Source organism: Chiloscyllium punctatum, chromosome 20 (genome assembly GCF_047496795.1).
Source record: "Chiloscyllium punctatum isolate Juve2018m chromosome 20, sChiPun1.3, whole genome shotgun sequence".
NCBI classification, from domain to species: Eukaryota; Metazoa; Chordata; class Chondrichthyes; order Orectolobiformes; family Hemiscylliidae; genus Chiloscyllium; species Chiloscyllium punctatum.
The window spans coordinates 43,597,642-43,618,104 of NC_092758.1; the positions used below are offsets into that span (position 1 = coordinate 43,597,642).

At 42.0% G+C, this 20,463-nt stretch overlaps 1 protein-coding gene across 1 annotated transcript in view; it reads right to left on the reverse strand.

The window, feature by feature from the left end:
* LOC140492088 (electrogenic sodium bicarbonate cotransporter 1-like) overlaps positions 1-20,463 on the reverse strand; it is a 115,411-nt gene that overhangs the window by 89,274 nt on the left and 5,674 nt on the right. The window contains exons 4-7 of the mRNA XM_072590813.1: positions 19,404-19,480; positions 16,590-16,747; positions 13,933-14,020; positions 5,904-6,058 (exon numbers count right to left, since the gene is read on the reverse strand). Coding sequence (XP_072446914.1) covers positions 5,904-6,058; positions 13,933-14,020; positions 16,590-16,747; positions 19,404-19,480 — 478 coding nt within the window. The remainder of the gene's footprint in view (positions 1-5,903; positions 6,059-13,932; positions 14,021-16,589; positions 16,748-19,403; positions 19,481-20,463) is intronic.

Here is a 20,463-nt window from a genome sequence, read left to right on the forward strand (position 1 = left end):
GATCTGGCTCATTCCCTGAAACTGTGTCATTGCGGTCACCCGAGCCATCTTCCACTTTATTTGGAGATCTAAAATAGACTGTGTGCACAGAGTCCACATTCCTGATGAAGGGCTCTGGCCTGAAATGTCGATTTTCCTGCTCCTTGGATGCTGCTTGACCTGCTGTGCTTTTCCAGCAACACACACTCAGCTGTGTCCACAGAGACACCCATGTACAAAATTCTGGATAATGGGGAGGTGGGCAAGGACATTCCAACACTGTCATTATCCCGATGGCCATTTTCGTCTGCCGCTGCATAAGCTGTGCGTAGACCCTAGGTATGCAAACACTAAGAGTCACAATGTACTGACATTCTATCTGTTCCTGGTGTTGCGAAGGATGGGACAGGCTCCAAGGACTTGGACTGTTCTGTATTATCTGTCATTCATGGAGAAATTTGCAAAGAAAATGTAACTTGAGAACCTGCAGGTAAAAGAAAGGATGAAACCTGTCAAGTGATTCCCTGAGCAGACTACCAAAGTAATTTGCAGAATGCCTCATCACCAGAACTTTCCCAAAAGTGGCAAGACATCGCTTGGCTGATGATGAAAAGGGCACTACCTGTGAGATCCTTCTTGTACACCGGTCAGTCTACACCACTGCACGCTGCCCTCGAAATGGCTGGGTTGGGCGAGTGGAGTGTTGAAACTGTCATACATCTCCTTTTGGAATGTGCCTTCGCAAAGGACGTCTTGAAAAAGATGTAGTGGTTTTTGTTGAGGTTCATCCTGAGCAGATCTGTGACACTGGACTCTGTGCTCTAGAGTCTGTTCCCCAGGATGCACACCAAGACAAACATCAACTCCGCCTACAGGACCATCAACTTGGTGAAAGACCCACTATGGTCTGCCTGAGATTTGTTGATCCTCCAGAGCAAGGAGTTGATTTTGACTGAGTGTTGCAGACTGGCACATTCCAAGTTCCAGGACTATGTGCTGAGTGATGCATTAAAGCTTTGGGCAGCTGCTGCCAAGACGCAGAGGGAATGGCCACTGTCTGAGGTCTTCCTGCTGAAGACAAATGGGGATCCATTCAGTTATTGGACTGGTGACCCAAATGCCTATAAATATAGCCTGGTTCAAGTACGAGATACCTTTGGTTTGTTTGGATACGGTAAAATTCCAGTGTTTATTTGTTTCTTTGATATGCTACTGTACAGAACCAAACTGCATTTGTGATTATGTGTGTGTTATTTTTTAATTAATAAAGTATATTTCGAAATTTAAAAAAATAGAATCTAGCATTTATAAAATGCCCCTGATGTTATCACTGTCACAAGGCTTTTCACAGGAGCATTGTCAAACAAATCTGATGTGAGAATAAGAATCCAGATGTTTGAGGAGATGTGTATGTGTATGTTTTAAGTAGTACCTTAGAAGATGAAAAAGTTGCAGAGAGATTTGGTCAGGGAATTCTAAAGCTTTGGGATTAACATCTGAAGTCTTGGCCAGCGACTGAAGAAAATCAGAGCTTCACAAAAAGCAAAATATGAGAAGCACGGGGGGCTTTTTAAAATTCATTTACAGGGTGATGGTGTCGCTGGCTAGGCCAGCATTTACTGCCCATCCCCAATTGCCCAGAGGGCAGATTAAGATTCAATCATATTGCTGTGTGTCTGGGGTCACATGTAGGTCAGGCTAGGTAAGGAAAGTCAATTCCTTCTCTAAAGGACATTAGTGAACCAGATGGGCTTTTCCCAACAATTGACATTGAATTACTGGCCATTGTTAGACTTCTTATTCCAGATTTCTATTAAATTCAAATTCCACTATCTGCTATGGCAAGATTCAGACGTAGGTCCCCAGAACATTATCTGGGTCTCTAGATTAATAGGCCAGCGATAATACCACTAGGCCATCACCTGAGCATTGTGAATGTGGTGCAAGTTACAGAATTGAAGGGGTGAGGTCATGGATAAATTTAAAAACAAGATTATGATTTATATAATCAAGATATTGCCAAACCAGGAGTCAACTTATGCTTGGACCCCAAATATTTATGATAATCTATGAATTACTTGGATGAGGGGACCAAATGCAATATTTCAAATTTGTTGACAATTGAAAACTGGGTGTGTTTGAGAGTGGTGAGGGGAACGCGAGGAGACTTTAAGGTGATTTAGATAAGTTGAGTGTATAGGCAGATGCAGTATAATATTGATAAATGTGGTTATACATTTCTGTGTGAAAAACAGAAATGCAGTGTATTATTTAGATGATTATATATTGGGAAGTGTGGATATACAATAGAGATCTGGTGTCCTTGAACACCAGTCAGTGTAAGAAAACAGGTAGGTTCAGCAAACAATGAAGAAGGCAAACTATACAGTATGTTGGTTTTCATTACAAGAGGATTTGAGTTTAGAAGTTGAGATGACTTATGTACCTATACTTGGCCTTGCTGAAACCACAGCTGGAGTATTGCACTGCACCACATGTGCAGTTTTGGTCTTCTTATCAAAAAGAGGACTTTATGCCATAGATGGAGTACAGCAAATGTTCACTCGGCTGTTAACTGAGTTAGCAGCAGTCTAGTATGGAGAGAGATTGGTTTGATTGTGCCTGTATTCATAAGAGATTAGAAGAATGAGAGGGGATCTGATTGAAACATATAAAATTCTAACAGAGCTGGACACATTAGATACAAGTAGGATGTTTCTCTGGAGTCTAGAGCCAGGGGTCACAGGAGATGGGTTAAGCCATTAGGACTGAGATAAGTCAACATTTCTTCACTCACAGGGTGGTTATTCCAGGAAATTTCTTATCACAGAAGGCTATGGAGACCAGTTCATTGACTATAGTCAAGAAAAGGTTTGATAACTTTATAGATATTCAAGGTATTAAGGAGTATCAAGAAAAAACAGAAATACAGTATTAAGGTACAGGATCAGCCATTTTCATATTGACTGGTGGAACAGGTTCAAAGGGCCAAAAAGCCTACTCCTGTTTCTTGGTTTCATGCTTATATATATCCACACTTTGGATGCAGAATAGAGCAATGAAATATCATAAAATATCCTTTTGTCCCAAAAAGTGCTAAAAATAAGTCATAATTAAAAGAGAATGGACCCATGGATAAGTGACACCTGAAGGAACCAATCATGAGTTAGCTGGATACCTGACATCAGTCAATATCCATCAATGGGGTGGTACGGTGGCTCAATGGTTAGCACTGCTGCCTCACAGCACCAGGGTTCCAGGTTCAATTCCAACCTTGGGCAATTGTCTGTGTGGAGTTTGCACATTCTCCCCATGTCTGCGTGGGTTTCCTCCGGGTGCTCCGGTTTCCTTCCACTGTCCAAAAATGTGCAGGCCAGGTGAATTGGCCATGTTAATTGCCCATAGTGTTAGGTGCATTAGTCAGAGGGAAATGGGTCTGGGTGGGTTACTCTTTGGAGGGTCAGTGTGGACTTGGTTGGGCCGAAGGGCCTGTTTCCACACTGTAGGGAATCTAACCTAACCTCAAGAGCAAATCACAGATTGATCATGCACCCTTGAGCTAATTTCAAATAAATCTGGCCTCAGCAAGGTTAGTCTGAATGTAATAATGTTATTGATCCTGCAGTGCATGGAAAGAGTTAACAAGAACCAGCTTTCATTGACAAGAGTATAAACCAAGTTTGAAAGTGAAATTAGAATACTTTGCTGTCCTGTGGATTGGTGAAAATGACAGAGGTATTGGAAAGAGATTGGAGACCAAGCATTAACCCTTGCCCTCATCTAAACTGGAAAATAAGAAATGTAGTAAGCCTGTAAAGATACTGTCCTGCTTTATTAAGTATTACTTTATAACATAAGTTCCCTGAGTTACTGTCTCCCGTTGCCTGAATGATCAAAGTAGATAGATGTTGAGGTTTAGATTTAAACTGTAAAAGCTTACCTGTCCAATGATACATCTTTGGAAACTCCTGAGCTCATGGTGCAGGCTGGGAAGCTAAACCATTGCAGGAGCTATTTTGGCTATAATGATAGATGGGCATCAACCTTGTTGAGAATAGTCCTATCAAACTAGATAACAGAGTAGAGGTGTTGGGGGAGGATGGTGTGGTCATCTGTGTCAAAGGGTGGCACACAGTTCAAGATGCATAAAGAATGATAACTTACCACAGACAGACAGACACAAATGTGCACCAGTCATGTGATATGTCACTTGTGATTGTTAGAAATGAGTCATTTCAGTGCACATGGATGGAAACCAAATTAGAGGAGTTCAAACAAAGAACGGCAGGAAAGATGGCACAGATTTGCAAGTGACACACTTTTGGGAACTTTAGAGAATAAGAAAGTTTGAAAGGAACCCAATAGTTTGCAAGAACAGAGAAGTGAAGGAAAATGATGTAAAGACCAGAATAATTTCTTGCAGAACAACAATTGAAAGCAGTAACATCTAGAAATTGGTTTACAAATGAGGATGATCACAAAGTTCCAAATATTCTGAATGAACATATATCCTTCAGGTATCATAAGGAAAAACATGAACAAAAATTTGTTATCAGTGGGACAGAATGTGAGAAAGGACGTTAGAAAAAGACAAACATTAGATACTGACTTTCACAGCCTCAGCATGTCCCAAAACACTTCACAGTCAATGAAGTACTTTTCAATTATAATTGTAGTTAGGTTGTGAGGCGATGCAGCACCGAATGTTGCAGGGTCCCGCACACAGCAGTGACATAAATGGCTACATTTTCTGTATTAGTCAAGTTGGTTGAGGGAATAAATATTATCCAATGTGTTGGAGAATTCCCACAATTAGAGCTTTCTCACTGAAATCGCTATTATAGATTCAATTAATTGCTAATGTGCATAAGGAGGCCATTCAGTCCATAGTGTCTGTGCTATAGCTGGAATGGGACTTGAGCCCACAGCATTCCAGGCCCTATGTCAGTCTGTATCAGATAGTTGCCAGCCTCAGTTTGGCTGGCAGAAATCAGGAGACAGCATTCTTCTCCCAGTGTCCTTGATTCCCAGAAAAGGCTTGCCTGATTGGTAAGTACAGAGGTGGGCCTTCCCCACAAGGTGGCCTGGGGCTTTCACCAGTCCTTCACTCATATCACCTCAATTAAATTCCACTCAAAACATTTATTCTATCTACCCAAGTCCTACTTCTATAGGAAACCAAATACAATACAATACGGCACAGCACAGATTCCTATCCTTATTTAGACCTGCTACTTATTGCCCATGTGAAGTAGCTGTCACTCTGTTTGCCTCACATTCGTATGTCTATCAAGATACGCCTTAGACATCACTGATGTCTGATATGTGCTTCTGCCACTGGCAGTGCATTCCTGGCACATTTCCCTCTGTGTGAAAACTTGTCCCCACATTTTTTCCCTAGGTTTTCCCCTTTTCACTTTAAACCTGTGCCCTTTTGTAGTTGACCTTTTCACCATGAGGAAAAAGTCTCTGACTCTCCACCTATGCCCTTCATAATCTTGTCAATGGCTGTCAGGTTGCTCCTCAGTCTCCGTCTTTCCAATAAAAACAATCTGAGTTTATTCAACCTCTCCTCACAACTAAACTCCTCCAGATCAGGCAACATTCTGGTAAACCTTCTTTGCACCGTCTCCAAAGTATTCATGTCCTTCTGCTATTTTGAAAGAATAGCTTTAAGAAATTACTTAAATATTAATCTCAACTTGCTGTTAGAGGTTTATAGAGATGACAACAATGCCTTTTAGAAAGAAAAGGTCTATTCTTCTGTAAAATACCATCTCAGACCAATTTCATGGCTTCTCTGGTGATCGGTGGATTCTTTTCCTATTGTGAGATTAGGAAGAATCCTGTGGTTAAAATGTTCCAGCATAATTGGTGGATTTATGTGTGTGATGAGGTAAAAAACCAATTCATTTGACACTTACCGTTTGTGTGGCGATGGAAGTATTTTTGGTGGTGCTATCCGTAAAGTGGGATCCCATTTCCCTGGAGGCAGTACAGTTACCTCATCAAGGAACTCATCAACTCCAGCCAGTAGGTCTTCCCTCAATTTTGCCTTGAATGCCACAATGTGGAATAACTGCAAAATAATATTATCGGCAATCATTAATCAACTAATTAAAAGAATGAATAATTCATTACAGGTAAATGCCAACTATAAATAAAACTCTTTTAGATTATTTGCTGAAGATCTGGAAGGAAATAAATATTAATTGAAAGTTGGAGAATATCTTTGTGTTTCTAAAGTTGTAAGAATTATGAAATTCTATTCCACACCTCTGCTACACTAATCCTAGCATACATACGGCTCGACAGAGGTGTCAAACCGGTTCTGAAGCAGTTGAAAACCAGGCTCGCATGAGCCATTTCTGCTCTTCAAGACTGTTTTGAGCTCACTGACTGGCACGTGTTAAGAGAGGCGGCAAACGATGCGGTTCCACCAACTTAGAGGAGTACACAGTGTCAGCGATTTGCTACATTAACAAGTATATTGACAACATCACTGTGTCCAAGATCATCACTTCTCACCCCAACCAGAAGCCGAGGATGACCACAAAGGTGTGTGCACTGCTGAGGACCCGTGATCCCTTCAGAGCAGATGACAAGGTGGCCCTAACAACAGCAAGGGTCGAGCAGACCCAGGCCGTCAAAGAGACAAAGCGTGCACACGCACAGAGAATACACAGCCACTTTCAGGACAGCGGCGATATGTGGAGCATGCGGAAGGGCATCCAAGCCATCGCCAAACACAGAACAGCATCGCATGCGTGTGCTGGTGATGCCTCCCTCCCGAATGAGCTGAACAACTTCCATGCACAGTTTGCGGCACGAAACGACATGGCAGCGAGGAAGTCCATCCCCCTCCCAATGACCAGGTGCTGTGTCTTACCACGGCTTAGGTGAGGAAAACCCTATGCAGAGTCAACCCACGTAAGGCTGCTGGACCAGATAATAATATCTCTGGCAGATTTCTCAGAGGATGCTCTGACGTACTGGCTGATGTTCTCACAGACATCTTCAACATCTCCCTGAGCTGTGCCATAGTTTCAATGTGCTTCAAGGCTGCTACCATCGTCCTCGTGCCAAGGAACACTTCAACATCATGTCTCAATGAATTACACCCCGTTGCACTAACGCCCATCATCATGAAGTGTTTCGAGGGGCTCATGATGAAGCAAATTAAGACCTTGCTGCCCCCTTCACTGGACACCCTGTAGTTTGCGCATCATCCCAACCACTCAACGGATTATAACATTTCCACCACCCTCCATCTAGCCCATACCCACTTGGAGAAGAAACCTAAGTTAAATTACTGTTCATAGACTTCAGTTTTGCATTTAATACTATCAATTCTCTGCATCTGATTGGAAAGCTGAGTCTGCTGGGCCTAAATACTTCCCTTTGTAACTGGATCCTGGACTTCCTGACTGGGAGACCCCAGTCAGTGCGGATTGGGGTCCAACAGATCACATTAGAATCTCCAACACCATCACATTGAGCATGGAGGCCGCCCGCCTCCCCCCCCGACTCCCCAACCTCCACCACCCCCCCCCCCCCCCCCCCCCCCCCACCCCACCATATGCTCAGTTCACTGCTGTTCACCATGCTGACACATGACTGTGCAGCAATGCACAGGTCGAATCACATCATTAGGTTTTCTGATGACATGACTATAGTGGGTCTCTTCAGCAGGAACGACAAGTCAGTATACAGAGAGGAGGTGCAGTGGCTAATGGACTGATGCAGAGCCAACAACCTGTCTCTGAGTGTGGACAAAACGAAAGAGATGGTGTTGACCTCAGGATGGCATGGAGCAACACTCTCTGTTGGACATCGACGGCTCCCCCACGGGGATCGTGAAGAGCACCGAATGTCTCCTAGCGGAAAATCTCACCTGGTCCCTCAACGTCAGCTCCATAGCCAAGAAAGCCCAGCAGCATCTCTACTTTTCGTACAGGCTGAGAAAAGCCCATCTCCCACCCCATCCTCACCACATTCTACAGAGGGTTCATTGAGCGTACCCTGAGCTGATGCATCACTGCCTGGTTCAGTAATTGCACCGTCTCGGATCATCAGACCCGACAACGGATAGTGAGGACAGCTGAGAAGATCATCAAGGTCTCTCTTCCCTCCATTACAGTCATTTACACCACATGCTGAATCCAAAAGTTTAAGAGCATTGTGGAAGACACCACACACCCTTCGCTCAAACTCTTCCCCCTCCTGCCATCTGGCAGAAGATCTGGCTGGCATTTGGTCTCTCACAACCAGATTGTGCAACAGTTTCTTCCACCAAGGCATCAGCTCCCTAACACTGTATGATCGAACTCTTTTCCATCTGAAACTCTTTGCACAACTTTGAATTGCTGCTTTTATTACACTTGAATTTATGTGTTTTGCACTTTATGTCCCTCTTTGTATGGTCGTGTAGTTTGTGCTGTCCATGTAGCACCTTGGTCCTGTAGGAACGCTGTCTCATTTTTAACTGTATCAGCTGCATATGGTAGAAATGACAAATAAAAACCTTCTCTCTCTCAAAAGTAAGTGATAAAGCCTGCACCAAATTGAAAACTAAAGGCTCAAAAACTGCCAACAAAATAACTCTGAATTTCACGTACATGCTGTTCCTAGTGTGTAAATTGTCCAGCAACTTGTGAGAAGGCAAAGATACTTTATAATTCGTAAATAGTCAAATGTCGCAAAAAGAATTATACCAATCCACTGCTAATCTCAGTTAAACAGCACCAACTACCCCATGAATTTCATGTAGTTGCTGCATTTGCACATTAATTGCCCACTTAACGCTGCTCAGAAAGTTAAGGCTGATAAATAGTGATGTAAATATCCTTAATAAGAAGATTAATGTACCTAAAGAACAATAATTTTCTCGAGCCCAGAAAGCAAACAATTTAAATTGTGGAGTCTCATTCAAACAGTTACTATGAGCTCTCTTGTGGTGCAGTGGTAATGTCCCTACCCCTGGACTGCAGAGGCCTGGGTTCAAGTTCTACCTGCTCTAAAGGTGTGTAATTATATTGAGAAACAGGTTAGGGAAAAAATATGGTAATTTAAAAAGTCTATCCTTTTATTTTACTGAATCTTTGTTTTCTTTCCCTTTCTGATTCTTATATTTCTCTTAATCCAATTTTTTACCATCTTATTTTTCTTTCTAAAACTGATTTGACTTTAATTTACCCATTCCATTCAACCTTTTTTCCCTTTGTTAAAAATTACACAACACGAGGTTATAGTCTAACAGGTGTAATTAGAAGCACACTAGCTTTCGGAGTGCCGCTCCTTCATCAGGTGATAGCGAAGGAGCGTCGCTCCGAAAGCTAGTGTGCTTCCAATTAAACCTGTTGGACTATAACCTGGTGTTGTGTGATTTTTAACTTTGTACACCCCAGTCCAACACCAGCATCTTCAAATCATGACTTTTTTTCCCTTGTTCCTCTGTTTCTTTCTTAACGGAGTTACATTGTTTTCTGATTCTAGATGCCTCATTGTCTTTACCAGGTGGTCATCGTTTTTTAAATTTTTAAAATATTTATTTTTTTTAATTTTTATTTGTTTTATATTTTATTTACGTGGTTATCAGTTCACATTTCCAGCTGCATACACCCTAACCCTAACCCAAACCTGCACAGTGAACTGCTGCTTCTCCATCATCCACCAGACACCTGGCCTCAAGCAATTTGCCCTGCAAACTGTTTTTAGAATCTACTCTCCAGCCACCGAATAAGATTTAGGGTCCCAGACATCCTGTATCTTATTCAAACCCCTGATATTTCAATTTTAGAGGAATATCCTTGTACTAACTGGAAGGTCGGTCAAGTCAGTCTTATAGTTGTTCAATATCTTCCTCTTGTGTGATGCTCACTTATACATAGAACATAAAACAGTACAGCACAGTACAGGCCCTTCCGCCCTCAATGTTGTGCCAATCTTTTATTCTACTCTAAGATCAAATTAACCTGCATACCCTTCATTGTACTATCTTCCATGTGCCTATCCAAGAGTCGCTTAAATGTCCCTAATATATCTGACTCTACTACCACTGCTGGCAGTGCATTCCACATACCCACCCACGACTTTGTGTAAAGAACCAACCACTGACATCTCCCCTAAACCTTCCTTCAGTCACCTTAAAATTATGACCCCTTGTGATAGCCATTTCCACCATGGGAAAAGGTCTCTAGCTATCCACTCTGCCTATGCCTCTTATCATCTTGTACAACTCTATCAAGTCACCTCTCATCTTTCTTGCTCCAATGAGAAAAGCCCTAGCTCCCTCAACTTTCCTTCATATGACATAGCCTCCAGTCCAGACACCATCCTGGTAAATCTCATCTACACCCTCTCTGAAGCTTCCACATCCTTCCTATAATAAGGCAACCAGAACTGAACACAATATTCCAAGTGTGATCAAATCAGAGCTTTATAAAGCTGCAGCACAACCTCACGGCTCTTAAACTCAATACCCCTGCTAATGAAAACCAACACACCTTAGAGTCACAGAGATGTACAGCAGGGAAACAGACCCTTTGGTCCAACTTGTCCATGCCAATCAGATATCCCAACTCAATCGATTCCCACCTGCTAGCACCTGGCCCATAGCACTCCAAACCCTTTCTATTCATATACCCATCCAGATGCCTTTAAAATGCTGCAATTCTACTAGCTTCTACCACTTCCTCTGGCAGCTCTTTCCAGACACAGACCACCCTTTGTGTGAAAACATTACCCCATAGGTCTCTTTTATACCTTTCAACTCTCACCCTAAACCTATGCTCTCTAGTTCTGGACTTTCCCACCCCAGGGAAAAGACTTTGTCTATTTATCCTATCCATGCCTATCATGATTTTGTAAACCTCTGTGAGGTCACCCCTCAGCTTCCGATGCTCCAGAGAAAACAGCCCCAGCCTGTTCAGCCTCTCCCTACAGATCAAATGCTCCAACCCTGGCAACATCCTTGTGATTCTTTTCTGAACCCTTTCAAGTTTCACAACATCTTTCCAATAGGAAGGAGACAAGAATTGTACACAATATTCCAACAGTGGCCTAACCAGTGTCCTGTACAGCCGCAACATGACCTCCCAACTCCTGTACTCAATACTCTGACCAATAAAAGAAAGCACACCAAACACCTTCTTCACTGTCCTATCTACCTGAACTCTACTTTCAAGGAGTTTTGAACCTGCACTCCAAGGTCTCTTTGTTCAGCAACACTCCCTAGGACCTTACCATTAAGTGTATACGTCCTGCTAAGATTTGCTTTCCCAAAATGCAGTACCTCACATTTACCTAAACTAAACTCCAGCTGCCACTTCTCTGCCCATTGGCCCATCTGATCAAGATCCTGTTGTAACCTGAGGCAACCTTCTTGCTGTCCACTACGCCTCCAATTTTGGTGTCATCTGCAAACTTAATAACTATAACCTCTTATGCTCACATCCAAATCATTTATATAAATGATAAAAGGTAGTGGACCCAGTACCGATCCTTGTCGCATTCCACTGGTCATTGGCCTCCAGTCTGAAAAATAACCCTCCACCACCACCCTCTGTCTTCTACCTTTGAGCCAGTTCTGTACCCAAATGGCTAGTTCTCTAACCTTGCTAACCAGTCTCTCATAGGGAACCTTGTCAAACACCATACTGAAGTCCACATAGATCACATGTACCACTCTGCCCTCATCAATCCTCTTTTGTTACTTCTTCAAAAAACTCAACTAAGTTTGTGAGACATGATTTCCCACGCATAAAGCCATGTTGACTATCCCTAATCAGTCCTTGCCTTTCCAAATATATGTACATCCTGTCCCTCAGAAGTCCCTCCAATAATCACCACCACCACCGACGTTAGGCTCACCGGTCTGTAGTGTCTAGGCTTGTCCTTACCACCTTTCTTAAACAGTGGCACCACATTAGCCAACCTCCAGTCTTCCGGCACCTCACCTGTGACTATCAATGATACAAATATTCTTAACAACCCTGTCAAATTGTGTGGCAACTTCGAGGGATCTATGGATGTGGACACCAAAACTCTTCTATTCCTCCATACTGCCAAGAATCCTGCCTTTAACCCTGTAATCTGCATTCAAATTTAACCTTCCAAGATGAATCACTTCACACTTTTCCAGGTTGAACTCCACCTGCCATTTCTCAGCCCAGCTCTGCATCGTGTCAATGTCCCATTGCAACCTCCAACAGGTCTCCACACAATCCACAATTCCACCGACCTTCATGTCATCAGCAAACGTACTAACCCACCCTTCTACTTCCTCATTTAAGACATTTATAAAAATCACAGAGCAGAGGTCTCAGAACAGATTCCTGTGCAACACCACTGGTCACCGAGCGCCAGGCTGAATACTTTCCATCTACTACCACTTCTGTCTTCTATGGGACAGCCAATTCTGTATCCAGACAGCCAAATTTCCCTGCATTTCATGCCTCCCTAATTTCTGAATGAGCCTACCATGGGCCTCATATATCCTTTCCACTACCTTTTATCATTTATATAAATGATTTGGATGTGAGCATCCAAATAGTCCTTCAGCATTTGCTCATTTCCTCAGGAAATCTTGGAGTGAGCACAGTCTGGCACAAACCTTCAACAGGTAACCAGCTTAATTCCTAACACATGCAGCTCCAGTGAACAGAACCTGTAATATAATCATAGTGCCCACAACAGCAGGTCAGAAGCTGGGAATTCTGAGACCTATAACTTACCTCCCAACTCCAAACATCATTCCAGCATCTACTAGACATAAGTCAAGAATGTGATCAAACCCTCTCCACTTGCCTGGATGTGCACAGCTCCAACAGCACTCAAAAAGCTCAACACCATCCAGAACAAAACAGCCAGCTTCATTGGCATTCCATTCACCACCTCTACCATCGACGCATAGTTGCAGCAGTATCTACCATTTAAAAGATGCACTGCTGCCATTCCTGATGACTCCTTTGAAAGCACCTTTCAACCCCCTGACCTTTATCACCTAGAAAGACAAGGGTGATAGGTGCACAGCAGGTTTCCCTGCCGGCCACCCACCATCCTGACTTGGAACTGTATGGCTGTTCTTTCAGTGTCCACCTAATATGGGTATACAATACTACCATGGACAGCAGGGGTTCAAGAGGACACCTCACTATCACCTTCCCAAAGTCATTTAAGGTCGGACTATAAGTGTTAGCCTCGCCAGCAACACCCACGTACTATGATCAAATCAAAAACTCTAAAACATAACAAAAAGCAAATCTAGACATTAATTTCAGATTACATTAAAGATTTCTCCAGATCGGAGGCAGTAGTGAAACCTTTGCTAGTTACACTTGTTGTTTTCTTTTCCATGAGAGCTTGGTTCTCATCTTTCATTGAATGCCCTCTATCACCATGAGAACCATGCAGTGGAAAGTAAACGGTCAAAGATTAAGTGACTCATTGATATAAGGGACTGTATACGAATACCAATCAAACTGACATCAGGATTGTGCACACAGCTGTCTACTCCCAAGCAATTAGATATTACTTAAAGAGAAGGGAGTGTCAGGTATCAAAGGAATTTGACCGTCGTGTCAGGGAGAAAATGGCTGCCTAGCAGCTCCAGTTCCGTAGATAGTGCTGTGTAATCACAGGAGACTTGCAGAGGTTTGAACCAAGATCATGCAATCAGTTAAAGGAGGGTGCATAATAACAAGTTACACAGCACAGAGAAGGAAACTATACATCTCAGAAAAGAAAGTGTGTAATGTTTTCTGCTTACAAACTTGGGTGAGACAAAGTATTAATATGTGAAAGACTCAATTCCCTTTTCTATTATATGTTTCTACTGAAGATATTAAATTTTAAATGCTATATAAAGTTAACATTGTAGCTTTTATACTTGTTTTTTATGCAGTTAACAAATTATCCCAAAAGCTATAATTTTATAATTGATTCCTGTCTTGCCTCATCAGTAAGCAGAGTTGCAATAGCTCTCCCAATTTGATGATAAGCCATTGTCTTAGTTTTTGGCCCCAGGAGAATGAATAGAAACCTGAAAAAAGAAGACAAAAAGCACATTATTTCGGTGTAGGACTATTCCAGACTAGCTTTCTGTTTCAGGGTATATTTGTGAGGTCTCAAACATCTATCTGACTATCAGAAGCATGCTGTGTGTGTGACCAGGGAGTCTCGCAAATTTATATTTTTAATAAAATTAGCCAAGAAAAACTTGAAATGTAATAAATAATTTATTGTATACTTCTTTGCTAGATATACAAATTATAGAAAATGTAGAACAAAAAGGAACCATCTGGTTCATACCAGGGAATGGAGCCATGGTAATGTCACTGGACAATAATTCACAGGTCCAGGCTATTTCTCTGGGATACAGATTTGAATCCCACCAGGGTCAAGTAGTGAAATTAGCATTCAACAAAAAGTTTGGAATTCAAAAGTTAGCTAAATGGTGGTCATGTTGATTGTCTTAAAAATCTATCTGGTTCACTGAAGCCCTTTAACAAAGGAAATCTGCTGTCCTTACCTGGTCTGGCCTATATGTGACTCCAGACCACAGCCATGTGGTTGACTCAGAACTATACTCTATAAGTGAGAGATTATATTAGATCAGATCTGCCTACAGTGTAGAAACAGGCCCTTTAGCCCAACAAGTCCACACCATGCAGATACAGGGAGAAAGTGCAAACTCCACACAGACAGTCACCCAAGGCTGGAATTGAACCTGGAACCTTGGTGCTGTGAGACAGCAGTACTAACCACTGAGCCACCGTGCCGTGAAGGATGGACAATAAGTGCTGGCTGAGCCAGCAATAACCAAAGTGAAAGAAAATTATACGAAATTTGTATAATAAAATTAAATCAAGTTCAGTTTGGGTAAAAGTTTGAACAAGAGCAGGAGCACATGACAAAATGTAACCCTGGTCAACAAAATTAAAGCATAGCTTCACAAAGAAAAATGATGCCAATACAAGTTTACTTTCCCTATATTTTGGGCATATCCTAACTCATTGTTTTTAGCATTTTCAATCATGTGTTGAGACAGAACTCTGCAAAGTAGAACAAATTTTGACCAGGAGCTATCAAAACGAGCAGAGTGACTAATCAGAAATCATGATTAGATTAGATTCCCTACAGTGTGGAAACAGGCCCTTCGGCCCAACAAGTTCACACCGACCCTCTAAAGAGCAATCCACCCAGAACCATTCCCCTCTGACTAATGCACCTAACACTTCAGGCAATTTAGCATGGCCAATTCATCTAACCTGCACATCTTTGGACTGTGGGGGGAAAACCTGAGCACCCAGAGGAAACCTGCACAGACATGGGGAGAATGTGCAAACTCCATACAGACAGTTGCCCAAGGCGGGTATTGAACGCAGGTCTCTGGTACTGTGAAGCAACAGTACCATCGTGCCACCCTATTTTAAGCATAAGCATAAAACTCATTAGCCTAAACGTTCTAATCGGAAAATCGTTGTTCCTGCAGCATATATAGGTGTGCACAGGAACCATGCAGAAGTCCCAAAACAGCTGACTCTGCCTGTATTGCTCAGGAAGTGGAAGATTCTGCCTAAAATAAAGGCCCCCAACTCTGAGATTTATTGAAGACTTCAAATGCTTCTTACACATTTAGTTACCCAGGAAAATCTAGAAAAATCAAAAGCTGCTTTAATTCCTGAATAACTACAAAACTACCCCCTACAACTTTGCACTGCCCTCTCCCACTGATTAAGTGCTCCCAAACCCCTATAAAACACTGATACTTCCTCAAACCTGGCACCTCACCCTGCCTGTGCCAACCTGTGAGCCCTTCCAATCTCTGCCCCACCACAAGGACCTCACCCCAGTTAACCCCCTCAGCACCCCTGACAAAAAAGGATCCTCACAACCCAACAGCACTTGCCCAAACCAACCCCAGAACATGGCCTGGCCTGACCCCCTGACACATTCCACAATATGACATGTGACATCCCTCAATCCAATGCCCCCCAATTTGTCACCTCCCCCAGCCTGACACTACCCCAATTTGACCAGCAGCTTTCCTCCCACCAACTCCTCAGCTGACATCACCCCTGACGGCGTCCAACCTGTCATCTCCTCCTACCTAACATCCCCCCAGCTTGACCGCCAATCCCCATCAGCTCTGACTCAACCCCTGACACCCCAATGTCTATGGTGCTTTGGTTTACTCTGAAACCACCACTGGCTCTTGGGAGGGTTTCCTCCGCAATGGTAAAGGCACAAGCATAGTCAGAATCCTTCCAGCCAGGATCTTCCCAGCTAAATGTGGGATGATCCCACGTCACTTGACTATTCTTCCTTCTTCTTGTACAAGGTGATGAAACCAGCATCCTGTGGGATCCTGCCCTGTTCCCAACTGACCTTGACAAACTCATTGAGTGTGGTACATAGGGCATAATCACCATGCCTCAAATAGCTTTGCCACAACCACTGCTCAGACTCATACTGGCAGAATGCCATCCAGGAAGATACAGAGAACTAACAGAGAACCACATCCCAATCCAAGTCAAAAGGAAATGGTGATTTCATTTGTGATTAAAATAATATTTGTAACAATAACTGACATAATACAATATCCTTACCTGGTGGGCAATGGAACCTCTGTAAGAGCCCCTAAGATCATCGCCTGCTTTAATCGTACAAAGGCAACAAATGGTTTCTCCAAAAAATTTACTTCACCCACAAGCACATTTGCAACTTCAGCACCTTCAGGGATCTGCTTCTTGAATTTATTTTTCAACTGAAATAATAAATTCAGAAATATGCATGTAACTTTGGTGAAATTATAACGGAATTTAGTTTTCAACTCATAAATAATAATAGTTAAATACAGTAAACTTATTTCTCTTTCATGAATCAACAGAAAATAATTAAGTTATACAAGTTCCTCCATTGAACAGTTAACAAAGTAGGTACAGGTGCCTTGTCTCTTGCAAGCAAATGACAGAGGCTGGGGCTGGAATCTTCCAAGACCTCGAAAGATATGAACATTGTGAAAATGTTGGCAAAATCAAGAAAGACCATCAGTCATGAGATTGTCGATGTCAAGAGCAAAATGTCCCATTATCTAAATAATAGATAACAGATCTAAATAATTGTTGAACTATAAGATAAGAATCTCACTTGTCAGCAGTGATAGGCTTATTCACATCCACTTACATAATTAACATAATTCATAGTATTAGTTAATCTCACTTCATTTATATACAGTTTCCCATAGAAACTAGACAGTGACAATTTCTGACTCAAATGTCTGAGCAGGTAATTGGTGATTCCAGCTCACCGCTTACTCCTCTGGGCCTTGCATGTTGTATATCAATCACCAACATCTTAGGGCACACACTATGGGCAGCAACCACAAGCTCTCACCACCACCTGTATCCACGGACATTGGCATCAGACAGGAACCAGTCTAACACACCCTCTTGGCACATCTACAATTTACTTGCAAGATAGTTCTGCACTTTAGTGCTGCATTTTGCTGCACCTTTCATAGGAATGCTGCCGCTAATGTACACAGTGACAGTCACAAACTTCTGATTTGACCAGAGTGTATCTTGGGGTACCTCACTTCCTCCACAGGTTGGGTAGCAGTTTGGGAATTTTAAGACTCCATTCACAGAGGTGATAATGAGAGAGCAACAGAGCAATGGACAATGACTCTTACTCAGTTACCAGTGCACTTGGCATCACCACAGGAAAGGTCACTAGCCAGAACCAGAATTCTTTCTTCGTAGTAGATGAGGAACCAAACAATGAACGCCCCACCACCTATTCTGGTCCTCTTAACTCTACTGTGGGCTGTTTTCTCCTAGAATGAAACCAGGAGAGATTGAGCAACATGAAAGTGGTTGGGACAACTGTTGGTTGGTAAAGGTGGGGGAATGGTGGCAAGTTTTCCCAAGTGAATGAGTAGGTATCATAGAGACTAAGCCAGGTTAATAGTGTAGAAGGATTGGATGGGTGAAACTGGGGGAGGGAACATGTTGCAGGTAATGGCGAGAGTGGCAGACCATAAGCCTTGGTGGGAAGTGGGTACAATAGCTGAGATAAAGTAAGTGGGAGGCAATAGAGGGAAGATAAGGGTACTTATCTCACAGAGCAAAGAAGGGCATTCACATTCTTATAGCATTACTGGGCATTCTTCTGGATCATTGACACTGGTGGTAACTTTAGATTGAGCTGGCAGTGTTGTGGTTCCTTCTGCCAATCTTGAGAGAAGAGTGAAGCCTGCTCTGAACCATCCTGTCCACCAGAACCTCCAGATCTCTATCAACAAAGCCTGTGCCAATTTTTCTCGATCACCATCTCCAGGGCAATTCATACAAACCATACAGAGCAGCTCTGAACTGGCACGACATTATATTTGGAGCTGCCGCAGGAAATCCTGGGAGTTGCCAGGAGGGGTGTGTTCTTCTGTCTGCGGCAAGGGGAGAGATATACTGAGCAGCTCTCATTAGGTTTTTTGGAGGCAAGTTTTGGAAAGTAACGTGAGAAATCTTGCTTGGCCTCAGAGAGAAGCCCTCCACAAAATTCACCAAAATTGACAGCTGATTTCTGGTAAAATTCAGTTCTAGAAGAGTGAAACTTTCTGTGAGCTATGGCTCAATGGGATCAACATTGTCTCTCTATCATTGGGTTGAGAGGTTAAATTCCATATCAGAGATCTAGGTACAAAAGTCAGGTAACTCTTCAGTGCTCAATTGAGGCAATGCTGCATTGTTGGAGATGCTGTCTTTCACATTAAAAACTGAATCTTATTAGAACAATGCAACTTAAGGGCAAGATGTTTATATAATTGAATCCAACAGAGTGAACAGACTGACTGATTCATATGGTGGATATGTCAAGAAAGATAATGAGAAATAGGATGAACGTTCATGCAGAGGACTCAGAGCAATGAGCATGCCGCAGGAATTGTCTGTGGGATTTGTTTCCAGCTGGAGTGGTTAAGTCAAAAAACCATGTTAATATTCAAGATTAAATTGCACAGGTGCGTGAAGGAAGAGAGGACAACTGAGTTGGGTAACAGGATGGGAAAGTTTGATTATGAACCATTTGTTCATGGCGCAGGGCAGTTGAGAGTAAAAGCCAAAGGACTTGTGGGCCAAATGGCTATTTCTGTGTTGTAATTTCTATGTATTCCTGCATGCCCATCTGAGTCTTTGTTTTCTGACTGTAAGACTTTCTTACTCTATCAAGGGAGCTGTTATTTAGCAAAGTTACTATAATCATAATGATGCAATATTACATTAAAATTACTACACTTTGTGGATTAGTTTGTTGACGCAAATAATATCTTAGAAACTTCAAAATAACCAGTTTCCACTGAGAGAGGTTTGAGAAAACAAGAACTAGTGAGCAAACATAACACCATGTGAAAAATAACCACTTACCTGTTCCTGGAGAGGTTTATCTGAGATTTCATTGGTGAAGTCTGCAGTTGTGTTAGAATTCAAGGAAGCAGATTTATCTGACCAGAAAGGTAAAATGTTTTACCAAGTGATAATTTTAATTACTTTCTCAAACTTGGAAACATTATCATAATTGACTGACACATGAGCCCCAACTGAACTATTCACAGTAACTGAGATATTGATGGTGGAAAAAAGGTTATCTGTTGGTCAGTATTGAATAATATATGCAAGTGTTCAGATATTTAGCTTTTATTTTACATTTATTTCTCGACACTTATGTAGCTTTCTTTTTACCATAATCATAAAGGATTACCAGATAGGAATAACTAGTTGCTCAAACCTACAGCAAATAGTCAGTTTTGGATATTTGCCACTGTATTATGAGACATGGAAAACTTACTCTGAATAGGAACATATAAATAGGAGTCGGACATTTAGCCCCTTGATCCTGTTCCACCGTACAATGAGATTAGGACTGATCTGTGGCCTGACTCCACACACCTGCCTTTAGCCTATATCTTTAATACCTTTGCTTAACAAAAATGTATTTATCTCAGATTTAAAAGGAACAACTGCATTTGTGGAACCGAGTTCCAAATATCTATCATTCTTTGTGTTGGATTGTATCAAAACCTTTAATGCTGCAGCACGTGGGTAACATCAAGACAAAGACTGTGCACCTATCATTATTGTTACTCTATTCCACAGATGCAGTGTCACCAAACATGGATCTATAACTGTTCTTTTTATCTCTAGCATACATGTAAATGTTGTTTAAGTATATTTAGCAGAAAAAAGCGATTGGAACACTAATGTCACATACATATGTTATACACATCCAGAAAAATGATACGCAATTTCCTCAGACTTATTCTGACATAGTATGATATATCAGTTCAGTCCTACTTGGAAAACAATATGCAATCCTGGTCACCACACAAAATAAATTGAAGGAAGAAGAGAGAACCAACAAAAAAAAACCTTCCGTGCGAAAGTGACAAGGAAAATGAAGGATTTTAAATGTTAGCATTTAGAGACA